Here is a 21238-nt window from a genome sequence, read left to right on the forward strand (position 1 = left end):
CTTCAGTTATCTGCTCTGGAAAAAAATATTTTTATAAAATAATACAAAGAGCATCTAAGATTCTTGGCCTACAGATCAGCATAGTAAAGGAGCTCATCTGTGATCCTGAGTTTAAAGCCAGTTTTTATTCAACTTCAACTTGGAACTAAGTTGTAAATAAATCTGAAACTGAAACTTTGCTTGTGTGTAAAAAGTGATTTCAGAGCCACTCGGTTCTCCCTGATGGAAACTGTTTACCTTCAGTGTTTTGTGCTTCTGATCATTTTAATAGACGTCAGCGTCACTAATTAATGACGTTCTATTAAAAGACTGGTTTACCAAGAGAGACGCTGGAGGACTTTCACCTGAAATGAGTTCATGAAGCCAGTCTGGTTATAAAAATGATAACAGGACATCAGAGCCAGAATTACTCTTTTAGTAATTTTACTTTATACTTAAGTACATTTGAAGGGAAATACTTTAGTACTTTTACTCAAGTGGAGGTCTAAAGGGAGGAACTTCTACTTTTACTGGAGGAATATTTTATAATTTTAAAAATTGTAATAATTTGCATTTTGTTAAAAAATATGATTAAAGAATCAAAAGAGAACATTATTACCTAATTAACTTAAATTAGAAATGAAATGAAAGCTCAAAGAACCCTTTGCATGATTAACAGGTACACTGTATCATGATGGAGAATGTGCTGTAGATGGTCCTACGAAGAACCAATGATGTTGGTAACGCAACAGAACGACACTAGGAACTATATCCCTGCTGGAAATTAAGCATTTCTGTTGGTTCTTGGTGGTTTTGTAATGTGTTTTGGCTTTTTTAATGGGTTCACAGTGTAAAGGAGCCTAATGGTTCAACAGGCGACCAATGACTGATTCTAAATGTGTTTGATGGTCATCTAAAGGGACCGAAAGGTGTTCTATAGGGAAATAGTGGTTTCCGTTACCATAAAGCCAATTCCTGTTAGAAAGCAAAACTACTCTAATGGTCCTCTTTCAGAAGGGAAGTTACTGGGTGCAATGGAACGGGGTAAAAGGTAGACTGTTCTCACTAATATGGACCTCCTAGACAAACGTAAATCGGTTTAAATACTCAGAAAAGAACTAATTCTTTCTGCTGCTCTCTCCACTCTCAGACCCCTAATGCACTAAAACACACCAAAAAGACTAAAAAGACTTTGAAAGACTGAAGTCAGACACCCTCTCACTGATTTTGGAGAGGCTGGGAATCTTGCAGGGTCATTATTTCTAAGACAGCAACTACATTCACCAATCAGGCATAATGTGTTGTGCTGGTCTGAGTGGATCAGACACAGCAGTGCTGCTGGAGGTTTTAAACACTGTGTCCACTCACTGTCCCCTCTGTTAGACACTCCTACCCTGTCGGTCCACCTTGTAGATGTAAAGTCAGAGACGACAGCTCATCTGCTGCTGCACAGTTTGTGTTGGTCGTCCTCTAGTCCTTCATCAGTGGTCACAGGACGCTGCCCACAGGACGCTGCCCACAGGACGCTGCCCACAGGACGCCATTGGCTGGATATTTTTGGTTGGTGGACTATTCGCAGTCCAGCAGCAACGCTGAGGTGTTTAAAATCTCCAGCAGCACTGCTGTGTCTGATCCACTCAGACCAGCACAACACACACTAACACACCACCACCACGGCAGTGTTACTGCAGTGCTGAGAATGACCCACCACCCAAACAGTACCTGCTCTGTGAGGGTCCATGGGGGTCCTGACCACTGAAGAACAGGGTAACAGAGTATCAGAGAAACAGATGGACTACAGTCTGTAACTGTAGAACTACAGAGTGCAGCTATACAGTAAGTGGAGCTGATAAAGTGGACAGTGAGCGTAGAAACGAGGAGGCGGTCATGATGTTACGCCTGATCTGTGTATTTCGATTATTATATAGCAGAGATGTTCAAGTTGCTTGTTTATTATAATAATAATAAAAAAACATTCCTGCCAAATAATATTAAAATGATTAGGCAAAAAACAAAACGTTAGGCTGTGCCGGACTCTCCTCAACTGTTTATTAGCCATGCTGTCAATTCTTGGTTGAGGAGTTAAAAATAAGAAAATGCCAAAATAGCTGATGTTGGTCACCTTTCAGGAAAACATACTAAAGTTTCACAAGTTTGCTGGTAAACTTGGCACTGACGACAATCAGTCGACCCACTTCACTCAATATGTTACGTTTATTATTCAATCAGTCAAAATCTGTCACAGAATAACAGGTGAGGATTTTATAGAAGGACAAGAACCGGCTTAGTAGCCCGGGAGGAGAATAAGAGTCCGATGGCATGTGGCTCTACTGGGTTTGGGCTCTTTGGGCCTCTGAAGTTGAAGCTGCCCTCAGTGATCAGATTTCTTTGGAGGGAAGAAAGCGTACTCCACAGCGAGAGCCACCGCAAACGCAACGAATCCTCCTTTAAATCCACGCATCAGCACATCCTTGAAGGTGACAGCGTGGCCGAAGCTGCCTGCATACCTCCATGCTTCGTTTCTGAAAAATACAAAAGAGCAGGTTGAACGGGACAATATGGATTATCCTGCATCACAACTCCACTGTAGGACACCTAACGTCCCAAAGTCTGTAAACTCCTGCTCCTCCTGCGTTTCTCCTGAAATGAAGGGTATTAATAGTGAGTTTGTCCTCCTTTAGTGCAGCAACAGCCTCCACTCTTCTGGAAAGGCTTTACACTAGATGTTGGAACATTGCTGTGAGGATCTGATTGAGCATTAGTGAGGTCAGGTACTGATGTTGGATGGTCAGTTCTGGATCTCCAACTCATCACAAGGGTATTGGATGGAGCTCCATCACTCCAGAGAACGCAGTTACACAGCCTGGCTGACACTGGGCAAGGTGACCCTTAGGGCCTTGACACACCAAGCCACTGGCTCTAGTTGGTCCTCGTCAGACAATAATAAGGCTTTTCCTCCCCAGTGCAAACAGCAAAGCAGCAAAAAGTCGTAACTTTGTCATCATTATTTGGACTTTTTTTATCCACTCAGCACCACAAACAGTGGTTTACTTTCACAGTGGCTCTATTTACATGCAAAGATTATTGCCAATCTGACTGAATACATTCCGATTATAGACCAAGACCGAGGTGTTTATTCTCACTCTACTCAACAAGCTGATGAAAATCATTACATGCTCACTACAAGTAATCCAATCTAAAATGACCTGCATGCTTGGAGAACCACTTAGTGTAAATGTTACCATGACATCCAGCATCATGTGAGTCCAGTCAGAGTGAGATGAGCAGCAGTGAGCAGTGATTGTGTTTTTAACTGCTTTAAAATGACGTCAGACTCAGGAAAACGTCCTTCACACGTCCTTATTAAAGAAGGCCGAGAGGAAGACGTCGTGTTCTGAGACGCATAAGCTGGACGTCCGTCCCACCGCCGTCTTTTAAAGATCAGAGCATGAACTTCGTCTCCTCTGCAGACCAGTTTCTGCTCCGCCGTGTTGGACGGTATAAACTCTCACTGTGACGCGACGCACATGCAGAACGGACGTAAACTTTCCGATAGGGAATGTAATCGGATACAGACGTTTACACGGATATTATTCTTCTATTTAACGGATTATTTACAGGATTACCCACCTCGTTCAATCAGATAGAAACTGTATTCTGAATGGCCTCAATAGGACTAGACTATTCCGATTTTATTTGGATTATGAAAGAATTATTAAGCTGCCTGTAAATGTGGTTAGTGTCTTTTTTAGCTTCAACATGGACATTTGAAGCTTATTTGACATTTAAACAAAACAGTCTTTACTTTGTATGCTTCAGTTAGGCTATGGCAGCTCCTGCTACAGGTGCATTAACTAGGAGCGTGTCGGCCATCAGCAATAGCAGTTGTGATGTGTTCTTGTGCAAATTTTCACCGGAGGCGAGAGGCAACCAGGAGCTGATGGAAGGTCATCATCCGTTGTCTTGGTGCGTCTGGGCACTCAGGCTTGCATGCAGCTGCTCCAGAGCATCCAAAGCTTTTCCTAAGGAGACACATCTTAAAGGATCGTACCCACCCAGAGAGCGTGGCCAATTGTGCTCTCTTGGGTTTCCAGGTATGGATGGCTGTAGGGTCACGGTCGCACCACTCAGGAACCCCTTAAAGTGGCTTCTTAAACAGTGCTGGCCAAAAATTCAGCGCAAAATATGCTACTATGAAATTAGCCCAGCATATTCAAAATCGAATGAATAGCAAAGAATTTGCATCCAGATCACATCCATACTGCACTTTTCAGAACCCAAAAGAACCCAAAAACCCTTTCCAATGCAAGTGCGCCATCCAAAACCCGCCTTACCGTGCCCAGGGGTCCCTCAGTCCCCTTCGCGCCAGCCGCTGTTGGGTTGCCTCCAGTGGCGTCCCCTCCCATTTCCAGACTTTGTAGTCCGGCATGGACAACTTGCTGTGCCCGTGATCCCCACCCATCTCGGCTTTAAAAAGAATGACGGAGAGGAAAAAAAAACTGTAAATGCAAGATAAGAAAAATTTTACTTCCCATTAAATTTCCCTGAAATGGTAATAAGTCTTTGGCAATATGGCTCAGAATTACATACACAGACGTATAAAACCCTTGAAAACACAACACATGAACTATGTAGGTGTTACTTATTATGCCCTTACTCAGAACGCTCACAGCTGTGGGCACAAATGATTTTCTGCACCCATTCTTTCTAGCTAGTGGGACCTTAAGTCTCCTGCCCGATGGCAGCAACAATGATGAATGAAGGAGGTGGGTAGGGTCCCTGTAGATGTGGGTTGCCTTGATGCTTGTGGATTGGCGGCAGAAGTTCTGGAGTGACAGTTGTTCATCTCCAACGATCTTACTGGCCTGGTTGACCACCTGTGCCAGTTTATTTCTTTGCTTAAATGAGAGGTTCCAGTACCAAGAGACAATACTGAAACTGATAATGCTCTCTATAAGTGCCCTGTAGACCATGATCAGAGTGTGTCTGCTGGTGTTAAACCTCCTCAGCCTCCTGACGAGAGACAGAATCTCTGGCTTGGTTTTTTGTAAACATAATCTACATTATTCTGAAAGTGAGTCGATAACTGTTCCCAGGCATTTCAAGGGATTGACTTGTTCCACATGCTGCCCTTTCATGGTGATTAGTCTGAAGGTAGATCCTAACTGCCTGCTGCCACCCTGTCTCCGAAACAGCTCCTTGGTCCTACTGACATTAAGATCAATGTAAGACACACCATAACTGTCAAATACAGTGCACTTTTTTCTTCTATGAGTAACTGACGTTTAGATCCGGCACCAACAGAGGTGTGTAGATGCTTTGGGTTCAGCCGGACACCTCAAAACTATCACTGAGCTTCAGAATTTCTGTACAAGAACCATTTACGCAAGAACCCAGCTTTGTGGTACAAACCTTTTAGCCAAACAGCCACGGCTCTCAAAGAGTTAAGTGATACCTTTTTAATCCCACCTCCGCATTTTAACACCTCATACACACTAGTGAACACACACACTAGGCACACTTGCCCAGAGCGGTGGGCAGCCCTATGCACCACGCCCGGGGAGCAGTCGTGTCAAGTGACTGAAGTAATAAATCTGTTTTTCTGTCTTTCTGACAGCTGATGGGCACCTGCCTCTGGAAGACACTTGGTTCTAAAAAGCATTCAAAGAGAGAAAAGTACAGGGTGGTAATACGTCCTCTTTTTCCAGGACAGGACAGGATTTGGCTTTGCTTTCAGTCTGGCATCTGCTTTCTACGGTCTGCCCCGTGCTGCCTTCCTGCCACCACTGCGCCGATCTTTGAAAACCAAAATATGATCACCCTAAAAAAGTGGGTCAAAAACGAAGATCCAAAATCGTTTAACTCAAAAAACAAACCAGCAAAAAAAAAGCTTAAATTGGATTAATGTACTGAAATGACAACCTAGGAAAATCAATGTCCCTCACTTATTATCAGTCATCTTATGCCAGTGGAACTAAACTGTAAACCCAAAACAAAGCAATTATTTTTATATTAAACGCTTTTTTTACTCTCTTCTACTTAAAAACTCATAATATGGACAACTTGTAGGTGGTTGGTTAGTGTAGTGGTTAACACCCCTGCCTTCTATGCTGTAGACTGGGGTTCAATCCCTGCCTGGATAAGCGCCCTACACTATACCAATAAGAGTCCTTGGGCAAGACTCCTAACACTGCCTTCACCTTCCTGTGTAAAAAAGATCAAACTGTAAGTTGCTCTGGATAAGAGCGTCAGCCAAATGCCGTAAACGTAAACTTCCGAGGATAAAACCAACGACTTAAAAGGATAACACAGCATACATTTCTATAGCATCTCCGCATTTAGAATGTCCCCAAACTTAAAGCCATAAAATAACTTTCAGTACTTTAACGAGGCTTTAAAACACTATGAAAGATGAAGAAACAATCTGGAGGAACTTTCACCTCAACGTTCCAGATGTAGCCTCTTATGCTCCTCGGGACCACCGGTGGTGGTTTTTGGCTTCTTGCAGTAAACTGTAAGCATATAGTAAAACGCGCGATCATAAAACACACGTTCTGTTAATCTGAGGGGAGCTTTAACAAAATAAACTGCATTTCATTTTATTTCATGCAGTTACTGAATAGTTTGCCTGACGATTTGGCCACAATGGACTAACCAAAATACACCCCGGCGAATAAAGAAACGCAAATTTAACAATCAAACATACCAAAGACTCTAAAGCTCCAAGGATGCTGGTGATCAGCAAACGTGAGGCAGACTACTGTTGTAACAGTGATGAACTGATAAACTGAATAATTAGTTCATAATGATAAGATCCCCTTTAATTTAAACGTTAATGGTCAGGACACTAATCAAAACATTGACCTTACAGGCTCCACATCTCTGACTGTTTGAGCTGCTGGTTGTTTTCTGAGCGCAGGCTTCTTATTCGAATTTTTCCGTTCCACCTTAAATGGATCAGCACTTGCATTGGAGTGCTTGAGGCGCCCGAATGGAACTACTGCGCCGTTTAAGGTGGAACGGGAAAATTCGGAAAAGCAGTTGGCGAATAAGAAGCCCATTTCAGCCTCGTGTTTCCTGAGAGGTCTGCTAACTGTACGCCACCAATTCTGGCTTCTGCAGCAAAATAAACACTAAAAAAAAACATTTTCTCGAGTATTTTTAAGCTTTAGTGGTGAAAAATATCGACATTTGCGCCCAAACTCGACCTCAGTCACCGCAAACCTGCTTATACTGATTATTTCACAGCTCTCTTAACAACATGAGCCCCGACCTGACTGCACTGTAATGAGCGGAATCTATAAACCCCGATATGTGCTTTATTTCTGTAAAACTGATAAATTTATACGAATATTTACCGAAAAACAGACCCACTCTGTGACCTCCAGCAGCTTCCGGCAGACGAAGCCCTCTTTAGACTGTCCGAGAGAAATTTTCCAAATTAAAAGTCTCGCTTCAATTATTTACATTATATCTGTGACTTTAACACTGACTTTCTTTGCCCCCGGTTTATCTCCAACATGCATTTTTATCTCGCATACGTTGTCCGTTTTCTTTGAATTTTATATATTTTATATTTCAGAAATTAAAATAAATTAAAAGAGGAAAATAAAACACGTTTTCTGGTGCGTAACAGAAACAAAGACCATTAAAAAAGGTTGAAAAAAAGTTTTTCATCGATTTATTTATTTATTATTTATATTATTTGTTTGTTTGTTTGTTTGTCTGTTTGTTTGTTTAATTGATTCGTGCGTACTTAATACAGTTCAGCAAATGACAGATTTTTCATCTCATTCTGTGACGGGCAAAAAACCTACAAGCAAATAGCCTTTCTTTGAAAATAATAACAGATGGTACATTTAATAAAAGGAATAAAGACTTTTATTCCGACAGAGGCGCGCGACTGACAGGTATAGTTATATATGAAGTGAGGTCTACTGGAGCTACTGAGGGTCTTCCTGGCCATACGATATGATATCGTGTCCGGTGTATGCTCTCCAAAGTGCCTGTTAGTAGCCGATAACATGTAAAATATCGATTATTTTAGCAGATTATTGTTTCATCAACATGGACTTATCCCGCAATGAGCGCACTGTCCAGCAGATGTCGCTCCGTCACTTCCAACGTTGATCTGATTTATTTATTTATTTTACTCGAGGCAAAAGGTTTAGATTAAGGCCTGTAGGATCATGGACTGGCAGCGTTCTGTGATACTATGCAACACAATAATACAAACAAACAAACGAATAAATAAAATGACAAAGTTAAGTGTCTTAAAAATGTAAAAATCCATCAAACCTTGTTATTATTGATATTTTCTTTATGGATGTATAAGGGTAGTTCAGTCTTGAGAGCTTAGTAGTGATGGAGCTCCATCCAGTACCTTCGGGATGAGCTGGAGCGATCCAGAACTGACCATCCAACATCAGTACCTGACCTCACTAATGCTCCATCAAATCCTCACAGCAATGTTCCAACATCTAGCGTAAAGTCTTCCCAGAAGAGTAGAGGCTGTTACTGCAGCTCAGAGGGACAAACTCACTATAAATAAGATTTTTCAAAAATTCTACACGGCTCAGTGTGTGAGGCGTAAACAGAGAGATTCAGGGTGGGTTTGGTGTGAAATGGTTCTGATGTCTGTACAGTGGTGGTGATGGGAACCAGACGTCGCCATGACTACAACACAGATATAGACACTTTATTTACCACCCAGAACCACCAGAGAACCCACACGTGTCTTTTATGAGTTTGTATGGAATGTTGATGATGGGAAAATAGTGATAAACATGAAAAAATATATTTTTTTCAATTATTCATTTTGACTCACAGTGCCCTGAATGTTTCTCTCCACCATTAATGTCAAACATTAGGCCAAAAGTTTCTCAAAACTACGATAAAACAGCGTCTCGGGCGTCAGGCAGTGAATTCACAGCAATTTCGTGTAATAACATTGTGTGAGGGAGTTTTTAGCAGGATGACACTCCTCAGACGTCTGGTTCCCATCACCACTGCTGTGAATCAAACCAGCTTGAATGACTTCATTTACATCTGAACAACTTCATTATGCATAATTATTCTCCTTCAGTAACCATGGTGTCAGAGGAAACGTTGGAGCAGGTGTCTAGGAACTTCTAGTCAGCACCCTAAATGTGACTAAAGCCCAGCAGTGAGGAGCTGAACTTTCCCCTCCTCTGCTGTCCCTGCAGACGGGCAGGGTCGCCCACAGAGCAGCGCTGGTAGCTGATAATGAAGCGATGCTCTTTTATAAGAGGGTCTCATTTCAGAGGGAAGATCTCAACCACTGCCCCTTCTAACTCAGTTCCAAGGGGTTAGGGTGATGCTCGAAAACAAGGGGTAGGGTGAAAACAACAAATGGGACTGGGCCCAAATTTACTTTATTTGTCTTTGTTTACTAAACTTGGCTTAGTTGTAACACTGTGTACGAACTAACCCTGCAGTGCGGAGGCTGAACTGAAGCCCAGCTGCACTTTTTGTGAGCTTGTCAGCTCCTAAACGGTGCTGAGCTGTAGGAAACAGCTCAGTACTATAAGTACTATAAGGTTCAGTAACCATGTCCTGAAAACACTCTTTGGCTCAGATCTCTTCAAAACACTGACCAATCGCTCTGAATATTGGTGGGAGACTGTGGCCGGGAAATGTGGTGATGTGGCCTGAAGCTCAAGCTGCTTCACCTTGTATAACAACGTTAAAAGCCGTTGTTAACTTCTGCCCCGCGTTAGGTTGTTCCCAGCACTGCCCTACTTCCCCAATCCAAGATGCCTGATTCATCTCATCGGCCGTGCTCAGGTTGAATCAGATGAATCAGAGGAGGGAAATCACTGACCAGCACTTTGACCTGCCGTGGCTGGAGCTTGAGAGCCTCGGGTCAGTGTGACCCACAGCACACACACTGCTTAGAAAACATAATGAAGAGTTTGAGTCATGCTGTCTTTGTGTGCTCCTATAAGCCACAATCTTATGTAGAATTCCTCGTCTTGCAGATGTTACGTCGCATTTTGGATGAGATGGCTTGTTTTACAGTAATGACTGGCATTTTTCATCACCAGGATACAGCCCGCGGAAAACCGGCCAGTAAAGTGGCTCGGTTGCTATGACATGGCCATGAAAAGATGAGCCAAAACCTCGCTGCTCACCCTGAGTGCTGGTGGCTGTGTTGTTTATGTGTCTAAAGATCATGCACAAAGCATTTAAACACATTTTATAGTTCTTGGAAAGCTGGTAATAGATAAACTGTTAAACATTTGCTTTGATGTACATTACTTATATGTACAGTACTGTGTGAAATTTTAGACAAATTTTTTTCCTGGGTCCATATTTTTCCTTGACACCTTCACAGCCGCCACAGAGACTCATTAATATCATCAAGTTCATCATGAGCACAATTCTAGTTTTACCTGTAATAGTATATGTATATATATATATATATATGTACCAGGTGCAGAGCTAGAAATACATTTCATTTGATATCCCCTGTAAGGTGTTGCATGTTGCTGCTGTCGGAAGAAAACCTCCTATCTCCGTTTTTGTTGTTTTTCAGTTTTTGACATAATCTGACGATGCCCGTTGTGTGTAAATTTAATGATGAATGGACTGAAAGAAATGGCTCAAAAACAACTTGGAAAAATTCTGGTTCCACTGACTTCCATTAAAAGTAAAGTAGGTTTATTCTTTTTCCTGTAAAATCACTATTTTGGAGATACAAGGTTTTCTTCCAAAAACAGTGATATGCTCTGTGAATTATGTTCTAATGGATAAACTGGTGTGCCAAATTTTTAGAGGAGAGAATTGAATTAGCCCGTATAAGGGTACAATCCAAGGAAGGACCAGTACAGGAAAGCTCTCCTTCCCAGAGTTTCTTGACTGCCAACTGCTTTATAAGATGGTTTACCAAAGAATTATAAATAGTTTAGGAAGACGTTTGAGTGGTGAGCGATTCGCTGTCATGTTTATTGGGTTTCGGGAGGAATGATGTGACCAAATGTGAGCAACTGTGATTGGCCTGCGGAGACGGAATGATTAGCGGAGTCATTGTGATTTTTCTGATCAGTATAGTTTGATACGGATTGCAATGATTTTCTATAAAGCAGGCTGATTTTTGGCCCCAATAGAGCCTGGTTGCAGACAGGCACTCTCAGCCAGATACACTGGTCCACACGTCACACGCACTCTCTGCCCCAGTGACGTCACGTGCACTCTCAGCCCCAGTGACGTCACACGCACTCTCAGCCCCACTGACGTCACACGCACTCTCAGCCCCACTGACGTCACACGCACTCTCAGCCCCAGTGACGTCACACGCACTCTCAGCCCCAGTGACGTCACACGCACTCTCAGCCCCAGTGACGTCACACGCACTCTCAGCCCCACTGACGTTACACGCACTCTCAGCCCCAGTGACGTCACACGCACTCTCAGCCCCAGTGACGTCACACGCACTCTCAGCCCCAGTGACGTCACACGCACTCTCAGCCCCACTGACGTTACACGCACTCTCAGCCCCAGTAACGTCACACGCACTCTCAGCCCCACTGACGTCACACGCACTCTCAGCCCCAGTGACGTCACACGCACTCTCAGCCCCACTGACGTCACACACACTCTCAGCCCCAGTGACGTCACACACACTCTCAGCCCCAGTGACGTCACACGCACTCTCTGTCCCAGTGACGTCACACGCACTCTCTGCCCCAGTGACGTCACACACACTCTCTGCCCCAGTGACGTCACACACTCTCTGCCCCAGTGACGTCACACACTCTCTGCCCCAGTGACGTCACACGCACTCTCTGCCCCAGTGACGTCACACACACTCTCTGCCCCAGTGACGTCACACACTCTCTGCCCCAGTGACGTCACACACTCTCTGCCCCAGTGACGTCACACGCACTCTCAGCCCCAGTGACGTCACACACACTCTCTGCCCCAGTGACGTCACACACTCTCTGCCCCAGTGACGTCACACACTCTCTGCCCCAGTGACGTCACACGCACTCTCTGCCCCAGTGACGTCACATGCACTCTCAGCCCCAGTGACGTCACACGCACTCTCTGCCCCAGTGATGTCACACACACTCTCAGCCCTAGTGACATCACGTGCACTCTCAGCCCCAGTGATGTCATACACACTCTCAGCCCCAGTGACATCACACACTCTTCCCCCTGGGAGCAGTGGAACCATCTAACACCTTTGAGATGAGCTGGAGTGATCCAGGACTGACATCAGAACCTGACCTCACTAATGCTATCAAATCTTCACAGCAATGTTCCAACATCTAGTGTAAAGCCTTTCCAAACGAGTACTATTAATACCCTTCATTTCAGGAGAAATGGTGCAGGATCAGGCGTCCACAAACCTTTGGACACATAATGCATTAAATGTTGGACATTAAGTGCATTAATTTAAGTGTTTTGTTTGTTTTTCTTTCTTTATTTCTCTTTTCTTTTCCCCAGCGTGTTTACTTAACCCCCAGCACTGAGCGGAAGAAGCGACGACATGTCCGAGTGTCCAGTTCCTGCCATCCTGCCTCACATACTTCAGAGCAGCTTCAGCAAACACAATGACTCTCAGTACAGTGACGTAAAGGCGTGCCTGGGTTTTTTCCTTAGGAAAGAAGCTCTTTGTGTCACTCAGTTTACTGCGTAGACGGCGCTGTATATGTATATGTATAGTTATACAACATATAACTGTATGTGTTCTATGACTTGAACACAATGCAGGCTAAGGCTATCTTTGTTAAGTGAACTATTTCTAGCACTTTGATATGTTAAACAGAGGTGAGAGCCACTACTGCTCTGGTGGGCAGTGTGGAGGCGAGTCTAAAATGATAGATATGTTTGCCCCGGCTGAGGAAACACAGCCCCCCTGCATCTCTTCTGCCCATCTGGCCTTGAGAAAGCTGCTTTAGGCTGTGGTCAGTCGCTGAGGTTGCTGTGGAAGGGGAAGTGCAAACAGTAGCTGAGACCCTGTTTTCCAACATTTTTCTAAAATCTGTTACACGCCTGAAGGAACATGTTTGGTTGAGCTTGAGTTGAAGTTGTTGGTCCAGCTGCCATCAAAGGTCTCGAGACACGATGCCTTCTTGAGTAATGATAAACAGAGTCGGGTGGAAAATTCCAGAAAGTTGGGATGAGGACTTTGGGATTAAGACTAGGAACGTTTGGAAAACATTTTAGAAGAGGTGAGGACAAAGAGAAATACCCGATAGGCAAACCAACACAGGAGCTGGTGAACCACCAAAAAAGGCGACGATCCTATAATGTGCAAGTCAAGGTCCCGATCTCAACCCAAGTGAGAATTTGTATCACTAACTTATCTAATTAAACATGAGATTCTATTTCAAATTGATTTTACTGTAATTTTATCTTTTACAAATTACAAAGGATTTTACAAAGGAGGCTACACAAGTGTGAGTGACACATGTGCTTGTGGAAATTCATGTCAATAATCAACACTGAATTTCTTCTAGTCAAAATGTATTAATATACACTCACTGACCACTTTATTAGGTACACCTTGCTAGTAAAGGCTGGACCCCCTTTCGCCTTCAGAACTGTCTTAACTCTTCATGTCAGACTTTCAACAAGGTGTTGGAAACGTTCCTCAGAGATTCTGGTTGGTTATTTGAGTTCCTGTTGCCTTTCTATCATCTGGAACCAGTCTGTCCGTTCTCCTCTGACCTCTCACATCAACAAGGCATTTTCGTCCACACAACTGACCGCTCACTGGATATTTCCTCTTTTTCGGACCGTTCTCTGTGAACCCTAGAGATGGTTGTGTGTGAAAATCCCAGTAGATCAGCAGTTTCTGAAATACTCAGACCAGCCCGTCTGGCACCAACAACCACTGATTAGCTGTTTGTGTATCTAATAAAGTGGCTGGTTAGTATATAGTTGATGTCGGAACAAAGCCTTGTATCTCCATTTTTTTTAAATGGTTTGAAGATGCCTGTTACTCTTCATATTGTATGTAAATTTCATGATAAATGGCCCAGAATTGCTTGGAATAATGTCTGGTTCCATTGACTTACATTAGAAGTACAGGCGGTTTTTTCCTTCTCCTGTAAAGTCACCATTCTGGAGATACGAGGTTTTGTTCCGACAACAGCGAGATATATATTGCCCCCCCACTCCTCTGGCCCTGACGATGACGGCCTCTGCCGTGGAGACTCCATCGGTGTGTTGGTGTCCTCCTCCCTTCAGCACCACTGAAGCACATCATGTACTACCCCTGGCTCGAGGCGGATGCTGGAGGCAGGGTTCAGAGCTGCAGCAGCCATTACTTTAATTTCATACAAAATAAACAAAACTGCTCCGCCTCCTTTTCACCACCCCCAGCTGACAGCTCGGCCGCCCGGGTCGAACGTGAGGTGTAGTGAAGGGGGCGGGGCCCGGGCAGCGGAGCTCGGGACTCTCTCCTTCCACTGGTGCCTCTCGTGGCCGGCCCCAGCGTCCTCGTCCTCCTCCTCCCTCCATCACTCCAGTGACTCACATCCGTGGCTTGCGCTCCGGCCCCTCCACACTCACGGCTCTCTCCCCGGCATCCTCACCGAGGTTCGTCGCTGCTGGGGCTCTCAGGGCCGTCATCGGGGCCCAGGGGGTGGGACATTTTGCTGGCTGTGTCCCCTTAAAGGACTATATTAAACAGAAATCAGAAATATCAGTGAATGGACTCTCTCTCACACCCCCACAGCTGAGTGTGCCGTAAATCATGCTTCCTGTGTACATTTTAAACTTTCACTTCCTTCAGTGAATCACGCCCCATATAGGGGTGACTGTCTCTTTAAGAGCATTACACTCCTGCCCAGAGTGGTTTTTAGCTGCTGCGATCGGCCCCTCGCTCCAGTCTCGGGGGTCTGGAGGGACAGAGGAACAGCAGGAGGATGAAGGGAGCTAACGTGGAGGAAAACGAGGGAAAGCTGGACAGACAGATGGCTGGAAGCATTTAAAGGGGATTTTCCTTATTTGTTCCTGAAGGTCAGTGTGTTACTGCAGTCCACACCACACTCTGACTGCCTCATTTAGACCAGCAGGTTGTATCAGAGTGAGAGGTTCTAAGATGATGTGCTGCTGTGTATTATGAGCTCACTGTACACTGAACTGTGAGAGTATCAGCTAGTGTTATACGACAGTTCTTCAGAGCTGCTGACACTCCAGCAATTACAACCATGATCACAACTGATTACCTGCTATTGTGTTTAGGAAGGTTGTGACATCACAGCCATGTCCACACCTAAAACTTAGAGACGAGAGAAACACTCAGTATGTATAATTAATAAGGTGTGAGTCTTAGTGCTGGCTTGTGTACGACATGCACAACATCAGTGAATGTCTAGAATGAAGTTCTAATAAGTCTAATATCCAGAATGAAGTTCTAATAAAATGAATATCCAGAATGAAGTTCTAATAAAATGAATATCCAGAATGAAGTTCTAATAAGATTAATATCCAGAATTAAGTTCTAATAAGTCTAATATCCAGAATGAAGTTCTAATAAGATTAATGTCCAGAATGAAGTTCTAATAAAATGAATATCCAGAATGAAGTTCTAATAAGATTAATATCCAGAATGAAGTTCTAATAAGTCTAATATCCAGAATGAAGTTCTAATAAAATTAATATCCACAATGAAGTTCTAATAAGATTAATATCCAGAATAACCGACTTAATCCTAATCTGGGAGACCTGCTTGATTTACCTGAAATCACCACTGCAATAATGGCTATGCAGAGTGGCAAGTCACCAGGACCAGATGGCTTCTCTCTAGAGTTCTATAAGAGGTTCTCAACCCTGTTGGCTCCGTGACTTCTCTCTGTAATTAACGAATCCTTCTCTAACAGCTGTCTAGCACCTACTCTAACACAAGCATCCATATCTCTATTGGCCAAAGAAAATAGGGACCCTACTCTCTGTGATTCTTTCAGACCTATTTCACCTTTAAATGTAGATATTAAAATATTGGCTCTTGCATTACGACTTGAAGTAGTTTTACCCTCAATCATCTCCATGGATCAAACAGGCTTTGTAAAAGGATGCAACTCTTTCGGTAATCTTAGGTGCTTATTTAATGTCGTTTATAGAGAATCTCCTTTGGATGCACAAGGAACAAAAGCCTCTTTGGACGCAGAAGAGGCTTTTGATGGAGTAGAATGGCCTTATCTCTTCCTTACTCTTGAAAAGTTTGGTTTCCCCCCTAAGTTTATTTCTTGGATCAAATTGTTTTATGTGTCCCCGGTAGCATCTGTATGTACTAACAACTTCCATTTATATCTATATCCACTTAGAGCGAGGCATGAGGCAAGGGTGCCCCCTATCTCCTTTATTGTTCACTGTAGCTATAGAACCATTGGCCATGGCTCTGAGACAATGTTCTGACTTCAGAGGTATTTGGCGTAAGGATATTGAGCACAAGGTCTCTCTGTACGCAGATGACCTCCTTCTTTATGTCTCCAACCTCCTGTCAGCAGTTCCCCCACATTCTCTCCATCTTAGAGAACTTAGGGAAATTCTCTGGCTACAAACTAAACTTACAGAAAAGCGAATATCTCCCTACCAACTCTCAAACTAATAGATTACCCCACTCAATCATCCCTTTTAAGATAAACAATACGGAGATTTAAGATAAGATACGGAGGATTTAAATATCTGGGCATAACAGTCGCACGCTCCCTCGATGCTCTCTTTGACTCTAACTTTGTCCTCCTCTATGACCGTACCAGGAAAGATTTTATAAGATGGTCCGCACTGCCATTCTCTTTAGTAGAGCGAGATAATTTAGTTAAAATGACAATTCTACCCTGTTTTCTATACTTGTTTTCCAATATCCCTCTTTTTTATCTGAAACAGTTTCTTTAATGATGTAGATAAATTGGTTACTGCATTTCTGTGGGGGAATAAAGGTTTCCACATTAGGAAAACCTTTCTGCAGAGACCAAGGCAGCAGGGTGGAATGGCACTACCAAATCACTTATTTTACTACTGGGCATGCAATATTCAAAAGATAGTTTTTTGGATGTTCCCAGAAGACTCCCCCTCTGGGAGCAGTCATGGGCTGGAGGTCAGGGAACCAGCCTCATGAACAGAAGGTCGCTGGTCGATAATAAGATTAATATGCAGAATGAAGTTCTAATTATATTAATATCCAGAATGAAGTTCTAATAAGATTAATATCCAGAATGATGTTCTAATGAGATTAATATCCATTTACAACATTTCTTTACCAAAAGATACCACATGATCCGTATCAGTGAATATTAAATAAAATAACATTATTAGTATGATGAGTGATTGCAGGCAAGTGTACAGACACTGGTAGAGCTGTTGTAATTGGCGCTGTTGGATCCGTAGGTTGGACTCTGTAATCTATCTATAGCTGCACTTTCTGTATGAGCTCAGTTTCAGTGCAAATTAATCATTTCAGGATGCCAACAAGGCTCAAGTGCAAACACAAGCTCACTGATTAATCCCTTCAAGGCGGCAGTGGACATTAGGGCTGTTCATTGAGTGATAGTGTTCTCAGTTAAATGTTGAATTAAGTGGACGGCTCTGTTGGAGAGACATTACTCATCAGGCGTTGGTGGATCGGAGCAGCTAGCAGGTCACTTTATTAAATAATTCAGCTCAATGAGGCCTTTAAAGGGCAGCTGATCAACTGGCAAGTAGATGTTTTATTTTCCCGCTGCCACACCTATCGCCTTCTACTGAAAAACGTTTTTCAGATAGGCTGACAATATTTTGTGACGCCTACGTGCTTTTTGGGACAAAAGTGGAGCTCTCCATGGCTTCAGTTTCCAAGCAGCAGGATCACCTGAACATAGTCCACCAGACAGAAGCGCTGACTGTTTTGAGGAATTAATAAATGTCAGTCAACTGCTTCTAAAATCAAACAGCAACAAGACGTCAGAAGAGGAACGTTCCTGCTGTTGGTCACTGCTCTAGTTCCCCTGTGCCTCACTGTACCTATCAACCTAATATCCAACAGAAGTAAAGCAGTAGGTGATCGAAACCCTGTAGATTTGGCCAAAAACTGTGAGCCAATCCTCTGGGCTTTAATCTTAGGGGGCTTTGAATACATGGGCAACTGCTTGGAATATGAGTTTGTTTTCTCTTTGGAAATAATGGGCCTAATTCACAAATGTCTTCCTATGTTTCTTCTTAAATGTGTTCTTGAGAAAGGTTCTAGATTCATGACGGGTTCTTAAAGCGCAGAACTGTTCTCATCTTTGTGCTCTTGAGTGTGTGTATATTCTGTTTTAGCCTACATTTTGAGCAGATGGTGTTGTCATACATGATATCATTATACATCATGTCATATAGCATTACTCATATTTTGACTCCACAACATATATATAAATATAATTCAGAGAATCCAGTGATGTTGGTGGGAAAATGAAGTAGGACAAAAAAAACTACTTTTTTATTTTTGTTTCCCACAGAGTATGATTACAACCATTTTTCGAAAATGATGTTCATTTTTCCTACTAACATATGAAAAGTCCACATTGAAAATCTGGAGTTTTCAGAAATAAACAATAACATTTTTAAAAATGAAAAAGATTTAAAATAAAAAGAAGTTATGTTAAGTAAAATGAAGAAGAAGTATTCAAAATTCTGCATCTCAAGGTTCAAATTTAAGCAAATTTGTGATTAATCAAGTTGAAGCCTTTATACAAAAAGGTCAAATTGCTTTTCAGTCTTATCTCTTCTTAATATGATTGGATTTTGATGCTTGGTTGTATTAAAGAAATTTGGTCTGTACAAGCAATGGTATTGAATTTCGATTTCCAGCCCTATTCCCAACAACCACACACAGGTATGGCAAACTAACCTAACATTTGAGTTTGTTGGAGAACTCTGCATTTGTGTGTTCTGGGCTTTTGATGTGAAGAACTGAGGATGCTCTTGACACATAATGTAACTACACCATGTCTTACCTCTCCTGTAGTGAATGGGGTGGAGACTGAGGTGCACAGAAGAACGGCATGGACTCTGTTGATCCACTGGAGCAGGAGAGACTCATCTTCATCATCACGCTGCCCCTGTCCTCCGTCATCATCTTGGCCAACCTCGTCATCATCGTGGGAATTTCCTGCAACCGCCAGCTCCACAACACCCCCAACTACTTCTTCTTGAGCCTGCTTGTGGCAGACCTTTGTACAGGCATCGCCTTGCCATTCATCCCTTGGATGGGCCTCACCCGTTTGTTGAACTTTGAAGCCTGTCTGTTCATGCACATCTTCCCAAACTTCCTCTTCCTGTCCTTCCTCTTCAACCTGGTCATGGTGCACTATGAGCGCTACCTTTGCATCATCAGCCCACTGCACTACAGTCAGTTTTGGGTGCACCGATGCTTCCCGGCCGCCTTGCTGGCTGTCTGGATGCCTCCGTTGCTCTTTGCTTCCCTTCCTGCCTTTGGCTGGAACAACTGGAACAACTGGAGCAGTGAGAGCTACCATAACTTGTCTTCGGACACCAATGTCTCATCCATTAGAGATGGAAGTAGTAACTGTTCCTCTGGCACGTGTCAGGAAGAAAAACATTGCTTCTACAAACAGGTATTTCCAAGAGCCTATATCTACATGGAGGTATATGGGCTACTTATTCCAGCAATCATGTGCATCATAGGGATGACCGGTCGTGTGCTGTGGATCACAAGGAAGCAGCTGCAGGACATCTGCAAGCTCCACCGTGCAGTGGAGCGTCAGGAAGCTTCAGGCCATGAGCAGCAGCTCAACGTACGGTATGCTAAATGCGTAGCTGCTGTCTCCCTCACTTTCCTCCTCTGCTGGGTGCCATACATCGTGTACCTCCATGTGTCCGTGGCACTTTTTCAATTCAAGAATGACAACAACTCATCCCTAAACATCATCCTGTCCTGTACAGGGATTGGCAGTATGGCCGTTATTCCAGTCATACTGGGCCTGGCCAACCGGCAGTACACTGAGCCAATAAGGAAGCTGCTAAGGAAGCTGAGGGATCGCTGGACTGATGGAAGAAACCTGGAAGAGGCTACTCCATGAAAACCAGGGGGTATTTCACAGCTCAGATTTCCGCAGCTTGATAGAAATTTTGCCAAAAGTCAAGTTTGACAAATAGGATAAGAGACAGGGGACATTCCTGCCAGACAACTTCAGCTAAAGTTTTTTAGCTTACTGAGAAAGCCTGCACTGTGAAATACCCCGAGGGCTTGTATTTATCAAAGCTTTTTAGTGGCAAGGCACCTTCACTGCCTGTCAGACGTTTGGGAACACCTTGACGTCTTCTGAAATTTTGAACTACTGTTTGATTTCCACTGTTTTCATTAATGTAAAGCAGCTATTTGGTAATCCTTTGGGTATATTTAGCTTCAACATTTCATGTTCATGGCATCAACCTTGGACTGAAGAAAATCATTTGCCTAAATAATTGTTTAATAATTTTTTAAAAGCACATTGAAAACTCTTTTGGCCCAAAAAAGCTTTAAACACCTGAAAGGTTTGTGTTGATGTATGCTTAAAGCATAACAAGGGGACAAATTGCATGGCTTTAGTCAATAATTCAAAGAAGACTATTCTCGGTTATTTTTTCAGTTTCTTGCAAAAAAAAAAAACCCTTCTACATAGGAGACAATCCAACCTGGTTGAGTTATATTTAAATTATTAGAGTGAGCAATGGAAGCCTGGACTCACTGACGGCTCCTGGCCATTTTAAGGGGTGAAAAAAAAGAAGTGTCCTCAAAATTGTTGAAAACTGAGATAGTACTTTTACTCTGAGAGGGTTAATTAAAAAAAGGCTCAAACAGATTTGGATACAGACTTCATAATGTACAGATGCAGATCCACTTACTTAAGTAGAATTTGGCCTTTCTTTAATGGCTTCATACTGTATATATAAAATTATCAATAAAACAAAGTCATTGGATCCAGCGCACACATGTGATGAAAATTGTTGTCATTTACTTGTTTTGGACAAATTGCCATGTTTAACAAAAGTATTAACCATGCATGCACATATACTAGGATTTAAATAAAGGCATGGTACTATGTTTCCAGGTTGTAACTCATAAACACTAAAGGACCGGTTCTTTAGTTTTGTACTGATGATTTGGTGATCATCTTTTTTTAATGGGAAACATTACAAGGGACTACAGAAGTCATACATAATCCGATTTCTTTCTTATTGCACAATGTGCACCCCTTTTTGTTGGTTAGCAACTTTTCAGAAGACTCACCAAAGAAGGATACAAGGCTGCAAGGCTATTGTA

At 43.0% G+C, this 21238-nt stretch overlaps 2 protein-coding genes across 3 annotated transcripts; one reads left to right on the top strand and one right to left on the bottom strand.

Annotated features, from left to right (window-relative positions):
* Window positions 1–2174: 2174 nt before the first annotated feature.
* ndufb3 (NADH:ubiquinone oxidoreductase subunit B3) lies at window positions 2175–7417 on the bottom strand. 2 transcript variants are annotated; one of them, XM_017722883.1, is made up of 4 exons: window positions 7338–7417; window positions 6420–6491; window positions 4314–4446; window positions 2175–2501 (listed from the first exon to the last, which is right to left on the bottom strand). In XM_017722883.1, exons 3-4 carry the CDS (start codon window positions 4439–4441, stop codon window positions 2351–2353), a joined length of 279 nt encoding a protein of 92 aa, XP_017578372.1. In that variant the 5' UTR covers window positions 4442–4446; window positions 6420–6491; window positions 7338–7417; the 3' UTR covers window positions 2175–2350. The 2 variants fall into 2 exon arrangements, with proteins under 2 accessions (XP_017578372.1, XP_017578373.1); XM_017722884.1 differs by lacking the exon at window positions 6420–6491 and having other exon boundaries at window positions 7338–7413.
* A 7394-nt stretch (window positions 7418–14811) lies between these two features.
* On the top strand, window positions 14812–21019 carry gpbar1 (G protein-coupled bile acid receptor 1). The gene is made up of 2 exons (XM_017722880.2): window positions 14812–14973; window positions 18941–21019. The coding sequence occupies exon 2, from the start codon at window positions 18978–18980 to the stop codon at window positions 20013–20015; it is 1038 nt and encodes a 345-aa protein (XP_017578369.1). The 5' UTR covers window positions 14812–14973; window positions 18941–18977; the 3' UTR covers window positions 20016–21019.
* Window positions 21020–21238: the final 219 nt, after the last annotated feature.

The sequence above is a fragment of the Pygocentrus nattereri genome, chromosome 6 (genome assembly GCF_015220715.1).
Source record: "Pygocentrus nattereri isolate fPygNat1 chromosome 6, fPygNat1.pri, whole genome shotgun sequence".
NCBI lineage: Eukaryota > Metazoa > Chordata > Actinopteri > Characiformes > Serrasalmidae > Pygocentrus > Pygocentrus nattereri.